Source organism: Marmota marmota, unplaced genomic scaffold (assembly GCF_001458135.2).
Source record: "Marmota marmota marmota unplaced genomic scaffold, marMar, whole genome shotgun sequence".
Classification (NCBI taxonomy): Eukaryota; Metazoa; Chordata; class Mammalia; order Rodentia; family Sciuridae; genus Marmota; species Marmota marmota.
The window spans coordinates 34,346,541-34,363,818 of record NW_026000082.1 but is presented as its reverse complement, the minus strand read 5'-3'; the positions used below and the strand labels follow the sequence as shown (position 1 = coordinate 34,363,818).

General features: G+C 54.9%; 1 protein-coding gene across 1 annotated transcript; it reads right to left on the bottom strand.

The window, feature by feature from the left end:
• Nucleotides 1–125: 125 nt before the first annotated feature.
• Nucleotides 126–17,007, bottom strand: Ahdc1 (AT-hook DNA binding motif containing 1). Its single transcript, XM_048816024.1, is given in 5 exon segments — nucleotides 126–550; nucleotides 11,423–16,177; nucleotides 16,180–16,344; nucleotides 16,703–16,740; nucleotides 16,896–17,007. Coding segments are annotated over 2 exon segments (4,800 nt in total). The 5' UTR covers nucleotides 16,268–16,344; nucleotides 16,703–16,740; nucleotides 16,896–17,007; the 3' UTR covers nucleotides 126–550; nucleotides 11,423–11,465.
• Between the last annotated feature and the right edge of the window lie 271 nt (nucleotides 17,008–17,278).

Here is a 17,278-nt window from a genome sequence, read left to right as displayed (position 1 = left end):
AAAAAAAAAAAAAAAAAAAAAAAAAAAAAAAAAAAAAAAAAAAAAAAAAAAAAAAAAGCTCCCGCAAGAGGTTCTTCACCCTCCCCCCCACCATGCGAATTTGCACACCACGGGACCACAGCAGGTTTACAGAATGCAATATACAATCCACGATTTATAATAAAACAGTATATACAATAAATAGGATATTGTTCATTTTTGTCAAACGACCTGTAGATAAATTTCTCAGTGCATACTTGCAGGGGCTCTGGACACCTGGAGGCCCCGCTCGCAACCTCTTGCACACGCTCGCTCTCTCGCTCTTTTTTTTTTTTTGTCTTTTTCTAAAACTGTGTTTTGTTTTTTAAGTTTTGTACATTTTTAAAAAGTATTTACAATTGCTGGTTTTGTGCAGAAAGGGCTCACCTTCGGCTTCTGCGTGGAGAGATGGGTTGGGGGTGGGGGAGGGGGGCTGTAGGGGTGCAGGGAGGCGGGGAGGCAGAGGGGCAGGTGCTCCTGCCAGAGGACGATGTGGACGCTGGGAGGGGTCTTGGCGTTGGTTTTCTGAAAGCTGCAAAAAATACAAGAGGCAGAAGTCAGTGGCAGACACAGACAATGAACTCTGAGACCTGGGAGGCTAAGAGGGAGACTACTTGATTCTTATTTATTTTTTGGTTCTGGGGATTGAACCCAGGCGTGCACTACCACTGAGCTACATCCCCTGCCCTTTTTATTTTTTGAGACAGCATGTAAATTGTGAAGGCTGGCCTCAAACTTGTGATCCTTCCACTTCAGCCTTCTAAGTTGCTGGGATTATAGGCATGTGCCACTAAGCCTGGAGGGACCACTCAATTCTTTTTATTGGTACTGGGGATTGACCTCAGGGGCACTCAACCACTGAGCCACATCCCCAGCCCAATTTTGTATTTTATTAGAGACAGGGTCTCAAGTGAGTTGCTTAGTACCTCGCCATTGCTGAGGCTGGCTTTGAACTCAAGATCCTCCTGTCTCAGCTTCCTGAGCTGCTGGGATTACAGGCAGGACCACTCAATTCTTAACAAGATTGTAGAAGAAGCTAACATCATTATTCCTTATCCTACAGACTTCAAAACCAGCCGCCCCCCCCCCCCCGCCACTGCTTCTGGCCTTCTTTGAGCTCAGTTTCCTCATCTCTAAAACAGAAATGCCCAAGCCCTATACCAAGAGGTGAAGGATGTGCTGGATAAAAAGCTGGAGTGCCAAGCAGTAGAGCTTGGGTTCTGGAGTTACACCAGCTGAGTTCAAATGCTAGCACCATCATTTGATAGTCCTAGTACCTTGGGTAAGATGTTGAACTCCTTTGCTTTTTTTTTTTTTTTTTTGGTTTCTGCTGGATGTCAAACCCAGGGTCTCCCATGCTCTAAGTACATCCCCAGCCCAAGACAGTGAATTTCTGTGAGCCTCAGTTTAGTCATCAGTACAGAGGGGATACTAGAGCTACCCAAGAGGTTTATTGGCAGGATTCAGTGGTTTTAGGTCAGAGGAAACCTAGTATATAAGTGCATAATAAATTGAACTAATTACTCCTTGTTATTATTTTCCTGGAGCTAGCTGAGCTCTCCAAACCTCTGTTTCCTAATATCACAATGAGTTTGTTTAGCCATTCCTCCAACCTAGACTGCTGAGGGAAAGACATAGGAAGAGGGCCTTCACCTAGCACAGGTGTGAACAGGTGCTTCAATTTCTTGTAAATGCACCCCTTCCCAGCCCCGTGCATGCCATTCTGTTCCTTAGAGGTGAGTTGTCTGCACAAAGGGATCAAAACTGCCCAACATGATACCCTCTGTGTTTGGGGGAACACTGCCTTTCTGAAGTTCAGAAACCACCAAGTTCTCAGTCCCCAGAACCGCCAGACACTAGTAGATGGGCATACCCCCTTTTCCCAGATACTCCTAGTCATGTTTGTGGGGCCCCAACTTCCTTAACCAGACCCACTGGATTCACAGTTCTGCTGGGGTGAGTGACAAGTGGCCAGGATAGGGCTAGGCTCCGTCATTCCAGCTCCAGCCATTAGCCTGCCAGCCTCATAGAGCCCTGAAACTCCCACCCCCAGTGACTATTTCCTCCAGAATTGAGGGCGGGCTGGGGGTGCTAAAACTGCCTCCTAAGCCTCCTCTGTGAGCCACCCATCCTCCCCCACGCCTGCCTGCAGGAGCCAGGCAGCGACAGAAACCTCGCCTCCCTTGTACTTTCTTGGCTTCCTTTTCCAACAGGGCTACATTGACATTCTGCTCAGCCTCAGCTGCTGTCTGCTGGGCAGTCAGCCCCGAGGATGACTTTTGTCCTGAGGTTGGACTTGCCAGGACTCCCCTGAGGGCCAGAGGGACCAGGTGGGCTCCTGCAGAGGAGGGGCAGCACCCCATCCTGGTGATCAGGCCATGTACCAAGTGGAGGTCTGGGAGGGCAAAGGGCCACAGGCTGTGAAGCCAGCAGGTCTGCAGTAAAGGAAGGACAGGGCATTCACAGGGGCAAGCAGTGTGCATGCTAGGGGGACAGCTGTATGACAACTGGAGTGTCAGGCAGAAGAGCGCTCTTGGGGCGGGTAGGGTGCCATGGGGTTGGATGTCAGCTCTCCACAGTTAGGGTGATAAGCAGGACCAATTGCAGAGATTAGGGGACTGAACTATGGCATCTGGGTACCATAATCAGCAGAGAGCTAAGGATCTCCATCTAGAGGCTGGCCTTACTGCAGTTGAAGGACAGTTGCCAAGCTGAAGAATCTCTGTGGGTGACAAGTGAGGGGAGATTGAGGGTGGGCTGCTCTAAACCATTCAGCACACTCATGGTGACAAACCCCAACAATGCCCACTCCCTACAAGGGCCCAGGGCAGGCTGGGAGTCTCTGCACAAATCCCTGCCCCCCCTGCCCCCACCAGCCCTTAGCCACTGCCAGTGACCCTCTCCAAGCCAGGTCTCCATGGTGATCTCAGCCCAGCAGGCGGCTCCTGCCAGAACCTTCCCGTGGCCAGGCAGCAGGAGGCTTTCTCACCCTCTGCTAAGCCGCCCAGCTCGGCTCACCTACCTCCTCCCACCGCCCTCCCAGCTTTCAGGACTTGGCCAGCCAGAGACTCTGGCAGAACGTGGGGGAAGGGGGTGGGGAGGGAATCAAAGCCCAGGGGCTCTTGGTGGGGGATGAGGGGAGAATGCTGTGGCTGTGTGGAACCCAGACCTCACCAGGCTCAACTCTCCACAAAACAGAACCAAATGCTAAGGTGCCAGGCAGCCCAGCACTGGGCATGAGACAAAGCAGAGACCAAGACAGCTCTGGCTCTGGCCTCTGAGAGGTTCATGGAGCAGGGGGAGCAAAGCAGAGCCCAAACCAGGCCATCCTCATGCAGGGGAGAAGTCCTAGGGAGCTCAGGAAGAAAGGGGGGTCTAGCCCCAATTTGGCAGGAGGGACTGGGCTCTTAACCCACTGCTGAGCACAGTGCCCAGCACATGCTGGGGTCACGATTGTGAGTGGACTGAATGACAGAGTGATGACTGATCTAAGGCTGGTCAGCATGTCAACGTCCAGCTCAGCTCTTGCACACCTCCAGGACGCCTCCTTAGACCACCCCGTTACCATAGCTACCAGCACACTTGTCATTCCCTACTCTGCTCCTCCAGGGCAGAGGCCTGTGTGTGGTAGCTCTGTACCCTCAATGCCAGCATGCACCTGGCCCCAGGACACCAACTACTGTTCGTAAGACTTAACCTTTTAGTGCCTCCATAAGGAACCTCAGAGCCATGTTCCACTGCATTCTCATGCTCCAGCAGTTTTAGCATCTGAGGTGCCAGGGTATTAAGTGGTTTCTGCCTGGCAGTGGGGGTGGGCATAGGTGGCACTGAAGGGCAACTGAGCAGAGATTCAAAGTGCTGCAGAGGACATATAAAATCAGGTTGTTCTGAGAAAGCTGCTCTCCCCACACAACCGGCACACATTTGTGCATTCATTTAAGCAAATAGCAAACATGTATTCACACCCACTAACTGCCAGGGTCTGAGTGAAAGTCTAACCTCCATTCTGGTCTCTAACCTCCAAAAGGAAATCTCAGTGTTAGGACAGTACAGCAGAAGGCAATAAGAGTGCATGAGAATTGAGACTGATCTGCTGTGTGACCTTGGGCAAGGCTCTTTCCTCTCTGGGCTTCAGTTTCCTATTCTGTAAAATAAGGGCATCAAACAGGCGATAGATGGGAGAGATCTTTAGGTGCTAAGATAATGCCAAAGACAAGGAGTCAAGGCAAACTGCAGCTGCCCAGAGGTTGACCCACTTCTCCAGCATTTTCAGGCTACCAGGCCTGTGAGACACATAAATGTAGAGAGGATACTGCTTGAAGCAGAAATACCAATGAAGTAGGGTGGGTCTGGAGTCCACTGAAGTGTCACTGAAGTGCTAGTCACTCTCCTTAGGGATCTGCTTCCCCTACTGCTGGACAGAGACCTAAAATATTTGCTCATGGTACCAAATGGGTTCATATTCATGGTCACCCACCCACCTTATGTGATCATGTGTGCGCCTCTCATCTCCCAGAGCCTCCCGTTTCTTACCCGTCCTGAGAGGAGGGGTTGCTCACACCCCGTGCCACACTCAGTCTTTCCCCCATCCCAGGTGGAGATGTCCTATGTAAAGACAGGGGTCACCAGTGATGTGTGCTGGACATGCAAGTGAAGCAGGGGCCCACGAAAGACAAGAACAGAGCACCTGGGGATGTCCAAGGGCCTGCCTGGTTCCACCTTACATTGCTTCAATGACCAGGTGGACTCAGGTGATTCCCTAACCCTGGGGGAGTGGGTGAGCTTGGAGACCTCTTAAAACCCATCAATGGCTTGAACTGGTTTATTTGCACATCCCTCTCCCACCCATGTTTGGGAGCAGTTCCCGGTGACAGTGGGGAACTGTGCCCCACTATCACACACCTATGTGTGCCACACCTATGCCCCAGATCTCAGTCTTTCCTCTTACAGCTCTCCCATTTCTAAATGCTTTGTATTGGCTCAAGTTCATGCACACTCACACACACACCTGAAATGTCCCAGGCATGATGAGACACTGGGCTGAGGGGAAGACGTTGCACAGAGATGAGTAACTGGCCTACAGGAGTTGTGGTATGGTGAGGACATTCCCAGAAGGGCTGTCATGGATGCATAAAGGGCGTGAGATTGATTATGCCTGGGAAGGATTCTGGAATGCTTCTTGGAGGAGGTGAAACCATAGGAACTGACAGGTGGGAGACCACAGTGGGCAATCCAGGCCAGGGCACTGCAAAGGCACAGGGCACGTTTGGAAAGACCCCTCAGATAGCTCCCGCTCCTGAGTAGATATTCTCAGGCTAGAAAGGAAGGCCGCATGAGGGAGGCCAGGGCTGAAAAAGAGGCAGGATACCCTGAAAGAAGGCTTGAATCCCTTGAATACCATGCTAGGAAGCTGGGCCTGTATTTTGTGGGGAAGGAGCTGGAAAGCGAAGGATACAATCAAAAGGTGTGAAGCGATGGAGTTGCAGGAGCAGATGTGCTTTAATCAATTCATCCAATAAATATTTTAGGGGCTCCAGACACCATGCATCTAGGAATGCTGAAGAACAAGCACTTTGGAAGCCATAATGGGGAGAATGGACTCCCCACTCATCCAGTGGGGGTGGGGTGGGTCAGAAGCCCAGATGGCTGAGGTGGGGCTCCAGCCTCTGAAGTCTCCAATTTGTCAAGACCCATTTCTTGCCTCTAAGAAGCTCTTGCTGCCTGCCCTGCTCACACAGTTCAGGAGGGTGATCCCTGGTGAAGTTCTGGGAGCGCTCTAGTCCCTTCCCTGCAAAATGATGCCCATGCCCAGGTGGAGATTTTTTTTTTCCTTAAATGGTGCTGGGGATTGAACCCAGGGCTTTGTGTATACTAGCCAAGTGCTCTAACTCTGAGTTACATTTCCAGCCCTTTTTATTTTGAGGGGTACTGGGGATTGAACTCAGGAGCACTCAACTACTGAGCCATATCCCTAGCCGTATTTTGTATTTTATTTAGGGACAGGGTCTCACTGACTTGCTTAGTGGCTTGCTTTTGCCGAGTCTGGCTTTGAACTAGTGATCTTCCTACTTCAGACTCCTGAGCTGCTAGGATTATAGGCATGCACCACCATGCCTGGCCCTTTATTTTTTGATAGGGTCTTGCTAAGTTGCTGAGGCTGGCCTCTACCTTGTGACCTTCCTGTCTCAGCTTCCTGAGTTGCAGAGATTACAGGCATGTGCCACAATGCCTGGCTGCCCTGTAGGCCTTTAATAAATCTGTTTATAGGCTGCAAGCCCCATGAGGGCAGGGCTCTGCCAGTCTCATTCAGCAGCACCCTCCAAGCCAGATACAATGCTTGGCTCAGAGCGGGTTGTTAGTTGGCGCATGCTGAACACAGACTTGACCTACGCCCCCTGCCTTCCAGCACAAACACAGGACACTAGGCAGCAAAGGTTATGATGACAAAGGCAAAACTGCCAGGGGGAAATCATACTGTATTACAAAGTTACAAGGAAGTTTCAGATTATTTGTGTTGCGAGAGAGGCCTGGTGTGGATAACTGTGTGGACAGGATTCCTAGCTGACCCGGATCATTTTTAAATCTGGTCTCCACTCCTCTGGGGTAGCGTTTACCTTCTTGCTGTGTCCCCTCTCTTCCCAGGAGGACTAGGTACAGTCGCTAAGGCAAAGAATCAGGTAGTATTTCAAAAAACCCCCTCCAAAGGCCCCAAACCCATGCCAGAAAACAATACCCTTTGTAGGAGGGAAGCAGGTGCTGGAGACGGGCTCTGTGGGCCTGAGGGTCAGAGGTACGGGATCCACGCAGACTGGGTCAGATGCCCCAGAAGTCAGTTTGTGGGGAGGTATTTACCCCTCCATCTCCCACCCACTGAGTTCGTGCTTACTGTGTGCCAGGACTGGGTGAAGTGATGTGACTTACCAGGTCACGGAGCTGGTAAGGGATGGAACCTTCCTGTGAACACAGTGGGCTCCCAGCACTGCCCTCCAGTTTCAGGGATCTGCTCTGAGATGTGGGGGGCTGAGATGAGTGTAAGAGGGTATGTTCTTGAAGAGATGGTATTTCCAGGAAACAAGGGCTCAAAACAAGAAGGCTGGCCTAAATGCGCGGCTGGAGAGGCAAGAGATAGGATCGGAGGGAGGATGGCCTCAGAGAGCAGCAGGGAGTGGGGGGTGGGAAGGGAAGAGCTGGAGCCCAGAAGAGGCAGGGCAGGACTGGCTGAGCCCTGTCGTGAGGCTTCTTGCTCAGAGCCAGAGGCAAGATCAAGTGACCTCTCAAGGTTTCATGACAGGGAGAAACAAAGCCCAGAGCAGCTGGGGCCTGGCCCAGGCCTGGGCATGCCTGCTGACCCCGGCTGGATGGTGGCCTTGGAAACTGTCTCCTGCTCTGGTCAGGCCCCAGCTGGTGTAACCTTGGAGGACCTGTGACATTTCTCTTGGCCTCAGTTCCAGGCCTGAGAGGGAGTAGGGAGGGGAGAGGACTTGGGATTCCTGAACACCTTGGAGGCCCTTCCTTTGCTGCCACCAGTCCCCAGTGTCTGGCAGGGCCGATCTTCAGCTCGCAGGGTCCCAATGTGGAGCCAGTCTGTCTGGCTCTGTTTTCTATCTAGGGGGCCAAAGAAGATGTTTGCACAGGCCCACGGCCCCCCTCCCTTGACCCACTCTCAGCTCTGTCCTGTCAGCCACAGCTCTCAGCCAAGTCGTGCCCCACATTCCCCACTCTCTCCTCTGACCTTTCATCTTCTAACTCACACTGGGATGTGACCTCCCTTTGCGCAGTTTTCACTGCCTACATTGCCCTTTCCTGTCTCCAAATCTTGCCCATCTTTCAAGGTCGAGCTCAAGTGCAGTTTCTTCCATAGGACTTCAAAATCCATTTAAAATATCAGACCCAGAAAGCAGAATAGGGTTCCTCCAGTCTGGCCCACCCTTTATCAGATGGGGAAGCAGGGACGTGGGACAGAAAGAGGCAGGCACAGGGCTCAGTCCCCAGGCTCTGGAGGGGTAGTAGTATGGTTTGAATTTGGCTCTATCACACACTAACCATGGAGCCCTTGGGCAAGGACCCTGCTGTATCTATTCTTGCACTCTCTGATGGGGACAGGGAGCACTCCTAAGCTACTGTGAAGGATCCACAGGGTGATGTTACACAAAGGGTCCAGAACAGATGTGTCTCTTCTCACCAAGTGAGCAGAGGAATACCCTCTGACCCAATACTGAGCTGCCTGGTCACACTCTTCATCCCTCCCTGCACCCGGGAACCTGCCACTTCCTACCAGCTGTTCTAAGGTTCTTTGTGTATTTTTTTTTTTTTTTTTTTTGTGGTGATGTTGGGGATTGAATCCAGGGCCTTGTGTGTGTGAGGCAAGCACTCTACCAAATGCGCTGTATCTCCAGCCCCAGCCTTTGTGAATGTACTTATTTTCACTTGCTGGCGTGGCTGCTGAACCCAAGGACGGGGCCATGTCTGCTTTGTCTCCCCAGCACATGGCACTGACTGAGCACAGAGGGGCTCAAGATGCACAGCTAAGGGGAATGACTGCTTCCCCAGTGCCAGTGTCAAAGCTGCTCACTGCCTATTGGTGAATGAGTGTGTCATTGTCTTCTCAGCTTAGGCTTTCTGTTGACAATGTGACTCCATCTATTAATTCTCCTTCCTCACTACTCTGGTCCTATATCCCAAACCCTTCCTCATTCTCATCATGACTTTAACTGGCAATGGAGGGCTGCCCTCGATGGGGGAGCCTGTGCACCATCTTTAATAAGGGAGACCAGCCAGGCACAGTGGTGCATGCTTGTAATCCCAGCAGCTTGGGAGGCTAAGGCAAGAGGATGGAGAGTTCAAAGCCATCATCAGCAATTTAGCAAGGTCCTAAGCAACTTAGTGAGTCCCTATCTTTAAATAAAATATAAAAAGGGCCCAGGGATGGGGATGTGGCTTAGTGATTAAGTGCCCCTGGGTTCAATCCCCAGTACCAAAAAAAAAAAAGACAGACAGACACCACCCTGAGCCAGCAGACCTGGCCCTGCCTGCCTCGCCTCCCTGTTCGGCTTCATTTGTCTTCCCCTTGATTCCTCAGAGCTGAGCCTCTTTCTCCTCCAGGCTGTACACACTGCTGTTTCCTCTGTCCAGAATGTTCTCCATCTAGCTGTCTAACCACCTCATCCTTTCGTGAAGCAGCTATAAGATAGGGTCAGCCTGTGACAGGCTGTCACAGCCCACAGCTTTCCTTCTCTTGCACAGTCCTTCCCACCACTTGAACTATCCAGTGCTCGGTGTCATCCCGCTTAATGTCTTTCCCTCTAAACTGGAAGCATCCTGAGGACCAGGTGCTTCATCTGTGGTGTTCAGTGTGCTGTCCCAATGCCTGGCTGCACAGATGTCTCAAGAACAACTGCATGCATCAGTTTGAGGACAGTGCTGTTAACTCCCAGCCCTGGATGGGGAGTGGGGCCAGAATGTGGGGCTGGATGACATCCCAGTTCCTCCTGTGTTCAGGCCTCACTGGGTGGTTCCATTATGTATTTCACTGAGCTGTGACCTGCCCAAATCCCAGCCCCCACACCTGCTCATTTTCCCACCCAGAGCCTGGGAGAAACGGTTTTTGTATTATTTCACATTTCTGGATTATCCATGAGACATCTCCCCTCCAGTGAGAAGGATCAAGAGTCTGACATTTTAAACCCTAAGCAGCTTCTCCCTGGTCTGCTTCAGATCTGCAGCTCTGCTGCTTGCAATGAGACGCATGGGGAATGGAAGGCCATTTTAATCTTGGCCTGGCTTCATTAGGAAAGAAAATATGTTGCCAAAAAAGGGAGGAAAAAAAAAAAAAAGTTTGGTCTATTGTGTCTGCCATGTAGAGCTACAAGAACCTAAGAGATTATTAAAGTCAATTTCCTTCAACAGATGGGGAAACAGAGGCCAGAGAAGGGCAAAAGCTTGGTCAAGGCCCTGGAGGGAGTTCATAGCCAATCTGAGATTGGTTGGTTCTCCCTCAGGACTCCTGGCTCCTATGTGTTGCCCTACGCTACCTTCAGGCACCAGGGCAGCTGGGGTCTAACAGAGAAGGTGTAGTAAGTTTCCGCTGACATTACTTCAGGACCCTGAGTCACCCTGGCCTTGAATCACTTCTTCAGAGGAGGGATAGGTCTTTCCAGTAGCCCTGTTATTCCACCTCCAAGAAGAGAAACAAACTCCCAGGAGGCTTTGGGGCAGCAGAGGTAAAGATCAAGGGTCTCAGACACCACTCAGTCCATCCCACTGCCAATTACCACATCTTGACCAATTCTGTGACAGATCTGTTGTCCCAAAGTAGGACCAGTGTGGTTATATTCTGGAACAGGTTGCTCTTCAAGAAAATGATTCCTTTAACCTTAACTATTCCCTTTGATCATTTTGGGGGTATTTTTGTGTCTTTTCTTTCTTAGAAACATCAGATCTAAATCTCAGGATACTTGACCCTTGGAGAAACACTTGGCTGAAGAAAAGGGACTAACTTTTCTAGGGTGAAGACATCTTATATTTGGAGACAGACCCTTTGATTGTGAGTTCTTGGGGACAATGGGACGACACTACCCGTGTCCATTGCTGGATCCCTCCCCCACAAGCCCTAACCACACAGAGCCTACCTCAGATCAAAGAGGTTAAGAAACAATCTTTGAGGCTACTCTGGGGCAGTCAAGAGAAGATCCTTTGGGTCATTCTGTGAAGCCCTTGTAGAGTGTGTGAATAAGATGTTCTGGCCACACTCTGGCCTTGGCCCTGGCCATGCTGTGTCTTGGAATCAATATAGTCAATGAGGGTGTCCAGCAGTATTGGAATTCTGGATTGCCTCTGGATGATTGTCTGACCTGCTTCTCCCTTCACCCCTGCCACCCCGCCATAAGCGAAGTGGTGCGTTCTTGCTCAAGGCCATGAGAGAATGAGGGAAATAAATGACTGACAAACCAAACGAGGTGATCTTATCCAGTCTATGGTTCTCTGGCCATTCCAATTGCCAGTACCCACTGAGTGTCCCAATGGCTTCCCCACCCAAGCACTCTGTCTCCTCCCCAAGACTATCCACAGGGCTGGGGATGTGGCTCAAGCGGTAGAGCGTTCGCCTGGCATGCGTGTGGCCCGGGTTCAATCCTCAGCACCACATACCAACAGAGACGTTGTGTCCGCCGAGAACTAAAAAATAAGTATTAAAAAAATTCTCTCTCTCTTTAAAAAAAAAAAAAGACTATCCACAACCTCTAATGCTGAATCCTTTCTTCCTGCTTTGGGTTCCCAGTCTTACGCTTAAATCCTACAAATGTATCCTGCTCACCTCTGTAGCTCTTCCCCAAGCCCAGGCTTTAACACCTTCCTCCTCTCCACCCCACCAGCACTTTGCCCACTGTACCCACATCCCCAGACTCACCCAGGAACAAAACCTCGCGGTCCAGTCGGCACTTCAGTTGGCACTACAGGGAGGTGACGGTGAATGTGTCCTCAGGGTGAGGTTCCGCCATGGGCCCCAGGAAGCTGCTCTTGGGGCCCCCACCCAGGCCAGGATGCGCCTGCGGCATAAAGCCTGGATACCTGTAGGCGGTGTCCTGCAGGGGCAGCAGCGAGTCCCTCGGCACAGGGGACAGGGTCAAGTCACTAAGGAGTGGACAGCCATAGCCAGCAGCGGCTGCGGCAGGGCCACGGGGTGGACCAGGTGGCCGGGCCATCTCCAGTGGCTCCTTGTCAGCCTTGGGCGTGGCTGGTGGGCTAGCCAGGTGTGGGGCACTGAGGCATGCGGCCTCCGTCCTGCCCAGGAAGTCGGCCAGCAGCCCTGTACCCACCTTGCCTTCATATGGTGGGCTACGGGCAGCTGAGCCTGGTGGGTACCAATAGGCTGTGCCCTTGCAACTGGGGGAATCGTAGTGAGGTTGGCCTAGTGGCAGGTCCCGGCAGCTCAGGTGGGCCTGGGCCGCAGCTGCATGGCCCAGGCTGGCCCCCTGGAGCCCATGCTTGAGGGGCTCACAGGCAGCCAGCTTTGTGGGCGGCGGCCGCAGCTCTTCCTTGAAGCCCAGCGTGGGTGAGCAGGTGGGTGAATATGCCTTCTGCAGGCCAGTATCGAACACTGTGGGTGGGTGGGCCAGTGGTGGGAAATGCTTGCCGTCAAGCTCAGGAGCACCCAAGCTGGGTGAGTCGCAGTGAAAACCTTGGCCGAAGGTACCATCAGAAGGCGTGGATGGGTTCATGGAATAGGGTCCCATGAAGTCACAGGGGTCTCGCTCTCCCACACTGAAGGCCCTCGACTGTGAGGGTAGTGGTGACATGCTGCTGTCCCCACTGTAGTAGTCCAAGCCAAGGTCTGGGCTGTCCTGGAACAGCGGGTTGACCGGCTGTGGCTTGGGGATGAACTTGGCTTTGGCTGCTGCACCACCTCGCTCCTTCTTGGCCGAGCAGGCCCCGCCACCCCGACCACCCCGGGGCTGCCGGGGCCCGGTGCTCCGTTTAGATGGGTAGCCTGAGGCAGCGGCCGAGGCAGATGTCGAGAAGCCCAGATGTGAGGCTTCGAACAGGTCTACCTTCTTCCGTCGTCCACGGCCAGGTTTGGAGCTGCTCTGGAAGAGGACGCTCTGGTTCCAGTTGTAGCCGGGGGCAGAGGACGCCTCGTTCCAGTCCATCATCAGTTTCTCCAGGCTGGATAGGCTCGACTGGCCCTCGCTGCTCGAGGCCTCACTGTTGGCACGACGAAAACCACCACCAACGGGCTGATTGAACTGGGTGCTGTCGGAGGACGACTCGGAGAAAGTCTCAGACACGGCTGTCTGCTGCTTCACCTTCTGCGGCGTGTAGTTGGAGATGTCTAGGATCACGTTGGGCTCACTGACGTGGCAGTCAAAACTGGGATTGTAGAGCTGACTAAAGGCTTCTGAGGCCCAGTCCAGGCCTCCATAGCCCTGCCGGAAAGGCCACTGAGAAGCCCCCGCAAATTGCCGACAGTTCTCAGGCGAGGGCTGAAAGGAAGAAGAGGAGGAAGAGGCGGCAGAGGCTGCGGAGGTGGCAGAAGCTGTGGTGCCCTTGGGCACCATGTAGCCACCGGGCGAGACCGTGCTGGCCCGGCTGTCACAGCGCAGGGGTGTGGGGGCTGATCCAGAGAAGGGGGTCCCCTCAGAGCTGTTGAAGAAGGAGGCCTTGCTTGGCGGCAGGCAAGGGCCCCCAGTAGGCGGTGGGGCATAGCCAGCACTATGGGCACTGCTGGGCGAGGCAGGAAGGCTATTGCCACTGCCATAGGCAAAGCTGCAGTCCTTGCTGTTAGCACAGTCCTGCCCTGTAAAGGGCTTAGCTGGGGCGAATACGCTTTGTCCAGCCCCATAGCCACTGTACTGGGCAGGGTAGGTGTTGGTGGGCGGGTGGGTTGTAGGAGAACGGGCCACAGCTGACGGCGGGGGAGCCAGCTTTGGGAAGGTCTCAGCTGCCCGGCAGTCTGAAGCGGCTGGGGTTATACCGTAGCTTGCTGCCCGTCCTGGTGGGAAGGTCTGGCGAGTGGGCAGAACAGGCTGGAAGGAGGGGTCTGCCCCAGTCCCACTGCTGCCCACTGCCACTGGGCTGGCCTTGGCTCCCCGGCTAGGGAAAGTGGACAAGCCCCGCTGGGCAGGCAGGGCACTGGTGGGAGGCCCCGCGTAGGTGCCTGATGCCTTCCGGGACTCAGGGCGAGAGGCTGAGAGGGCAAAGTCCAATAGGTCAGAGGAGTCATCCGAATCGAGCAGGGAGCGAAAATAGCCGGTGAAGAGGTTTTGGCGCTCCTGGCTGAGCTCAGTCTGGCCTGAGGGTGCGCCCGTGCCATAGTAGCTGCCTCGGCCGGAAGCCCCACTCTCCAGCCCAGTGGAGGCAAAGGCCCGGGCCTCGGTCCCTTGAAAACCACAGTTTCGACCAGCTTGCCCACCTGGATGCCCGTGGTGAGGGGCCCAGCCACCACCCTTGTCCCCGGCCCACTCAGCACCCGCCTCCCCAAAGCCTGGGCCACTGGGCACCTGCTCTGGGAACAGAGTCCCATTCTTCCGGGACCGCCTCTTACGCTTGGGCTTCCCAGTCACTGCATCCACTTCCCCCCGGCCCCGTTTGCGTGGGTGCCCCAACTCAGTGAGGCCAGGACCCCCGACCCCAGCAGCTGTCACTGCCACCACCTTCTTTTTCTTGCCAATGCCCTCGAAGAAGTCACTGAAGGAGCATCGGGCTGCCTTGGCTGCATGGCCCCCACCCCGGCCACCAAAACCTCCTGTTTTGCCCCCACGCCGCCGGAAGCCCTGCACACGATGCAGAAAGTGGGAGATGCTTTGGGTGTCAGGGGCCTGGTGCACCGACTCTGGTTCACTGGGTGTCCAGCAGCGGGGCGGGGAGCACCGCCCAGCACATTGGCTCTGGCGGTTCAGGAAGGCCAGTTTGGCGAGGACGTCCGAGTACTCGGCCTTACTGTCATTGGCGTCCGCTGCATAGGATGGCTGGGGAGATGCCAGCTTCTGCTTCCGCCGCCGCCGCTTCTTCACCTCTGGCATGGCCATCGTGGCTGCCGCCACAGTGGCTGCCTCAGTTGCCACCACTGCTGGTTCTTTGGGCTTGCCGGGACCCAGCAGCAGGTTCTTAGGAGGGCGGCCACGCTTTCGCTTGAGAATAATGGGCATCTCACCTGGTGGGAAAACCACCACCACATTCCGCCCATTATTCTTCATCTTGAGCAATGGAGTGGGCTCTGCTGACACACGCAGGCCCAGCTCCTTGCCCTCCACGCTCAGGCTGCTACTCAAGGATGACACTTTGTATGTGGTCTTGTTCCGTCGCCCCAGAGACACAGGGATCTTAGCCATCTTCACCACCATTCGCCGCACACCCCGGCACTTGCCTTTGCGGGTAGGGACCATAGGGGTCTGGGAAGATTCTGGCTCCAGCTCTGAGACTGGGCCTGGGCCTGGCAGGGTGGGAGGTGGTGGAGGTGGTGGTGGTGGGGGCTCAACCAGGGCAGCTGCCAGTCCTGTGGGCATAGGAAGGGGGAGTAGGCGGCCCTCAGGTCCAGCATCTGCCTTACGCCCCCGTCCGGCTTTCCGCCGGCGACACAGGATCTTTGGCCTATCGGTGCGCCGCAAGGCATACTTAGGATGGCCCTCAGGCCCTGGGGGACCATGGGGTGAGCACAAGTCCAGGCGCAAGGGCTCAGCCAGTGGGCAGTGCCCCAGGGGCTGCTGGGCCTCCAGACGGCGACCTGGGACATCCAGCAACTTAGGCAAGGGGTCAAGGGCCTGGGGGTCAAGCAGCTGTGACTCCAGGGAGTCAGGCAGGGTATCCAGGGCCTGTAGAGCCAGGCCTGGCAGCCCCAGAGGATCAGCAAGAGGTTGCAGGGGTGGCAGCTCCAGAGTTTCCCCGAGTGGCTCTAGTGCCTGTGGGTCCAGGAAGCGGGGCTGGGGGTCCAGAAGCTGAGGCTCTGGCTCAGGAGATGGTGGCTCGAGGGCCTGGGCCTCCAGCAGCTGGGCCTCAGGGCAGGTAAGGGAGGCCAGCTCACTGAGGATGTCAGCGTCAGCGAGTTCTGAGTAATCAGGACCATCTGGCTCAGGCTCTGGGGGCAGACCAGTGGTGGCAGCCGTGGCCCCAGGACTATGGCCTTGGCCAGGCTGGGGACTATCCCTAGGCTCAGGCTCAGGCTCGTAGAGGGGATGGCCAGGCCGCTCCGATTTGGCATGAGAAGTGGCACGTTCCTCAGGGCTGCGGATGCTGTTGGCCAGGCTGGGCGAGGAGAAGAAGCTGTACTGTAGATCGCCAGGTGGTGGGGCAGGGGGGCGGCTCAGCCGCAGCCCACCACAGTCCAGATGCACACCGCTGTGCTGCAGGTCCTGGGAGAGTCGTGTCAGGTCCTTCATGATGTCAATCAGCTGCACCACTGGACGCAGGTTCACCCGCCCGTTATCCCAGCGGCGACAGGAGCTGCTGCTGTCTCCGGCTGGTGTGGGGCAGCGGGCCTGGGAGACGGGCCGGGCTGCCCTTGGGGGCAGCGGGTCGTCTCCCTTGGCAAGGACTGGTGGGCGCCGGGTGCTAGGGTCCCGACGTGGGGGTGGGCGTGGGTTCTCGGAGAAAGTGTGGGTAGAGAAGGCCTTGTCGGGTGGACTGGCGGGGGGCCGGGTGGGAAGCAAGGGCCGGGGGGTGGGGGGGCACCGGGGTAGTACTTGGGCTCCCGGAGGTAGTCAGGAGAGCTGCACACGGCACTGGAAGTCACCACCAGGCCCTGGGGCTTCACACGCATCCTGACCTTGTCCTCCGAGGGCCTCCGGGCGGGGCCGGGGCTGACATGAGGGTGCGAGAAGCCGGGACCAGGACCTGCTGGGCAGGACAGGCAGGAGATCCCTTATTGAACACGGGCTTCCCCTATCCAATGAGTCCCTGGGTCTCCTCCCCAAGGTCTCAGCCCCCTTACCAAGCTCAAGTCCCTGCCCCTAAGCCCAGTCTCCTTGCAGATCCCCAGCCTTTCCCAAACCACCTGTGCCTAGTGAACCCCTCATGGGCCCCAATCACAAATATGGACAACTGACGCCCTTCTCCACCCTGGCTATGGGCTAAGGAAGCCCATCAGCAGGAGGCGGCCACCACTCCAGATCAAACTTAATGTCTTATTGCAGGTATGGCTCTCCTCATTCCAACCCCAACCCTTAGGACTCAAAGAAGAACCCTGGCCACTCACCCTCGGCTCTGCCGCCTGGGCTGTCACACTGGAGATCTCTGTGGGTAACAAGAGAGGCGACAGGAGATCTGAATCCCCCATGTGACTGGTGGCCACACTCAACCCTTCCCACCTGCCCACTCACTGGCCCAGCCTCCTCCAGATGCCACCCCCGTTCCTTCAGCACCCCCTCCAGTGTGCACACCCGGCTGACCTGGGAGAGAGTGGGCCCCCGTGCCTGGGGGCTTTGCACGTTGCTGGCTATCAGCTGTGGGTACTGTGGAGCACCTTCTGCTTGAGCCCAGGCCTCGGGCTGTGGACAGCGCCTGGAAAGGACCATCTCAGCTCAGGTTTAGTAAGCACCTACTGTGCGCCAGGTACTGGGCTATTAACAACCATATTTTGCAGATGAAAAAAAAAATGAAGGCTCACAGTTGAAGTAACACCTTTCACTCAGACACCCATTATTTATGGAATGCCTACCTTGCACAAGGACTGGGCAGACAGACATTGATCAGATAATCATAAGTGATTTCATGATTAGTGTGATAAGAGTTGCAAAAAAAAAAGTGAAGACTGCATGAGGTCAGAGGTTGA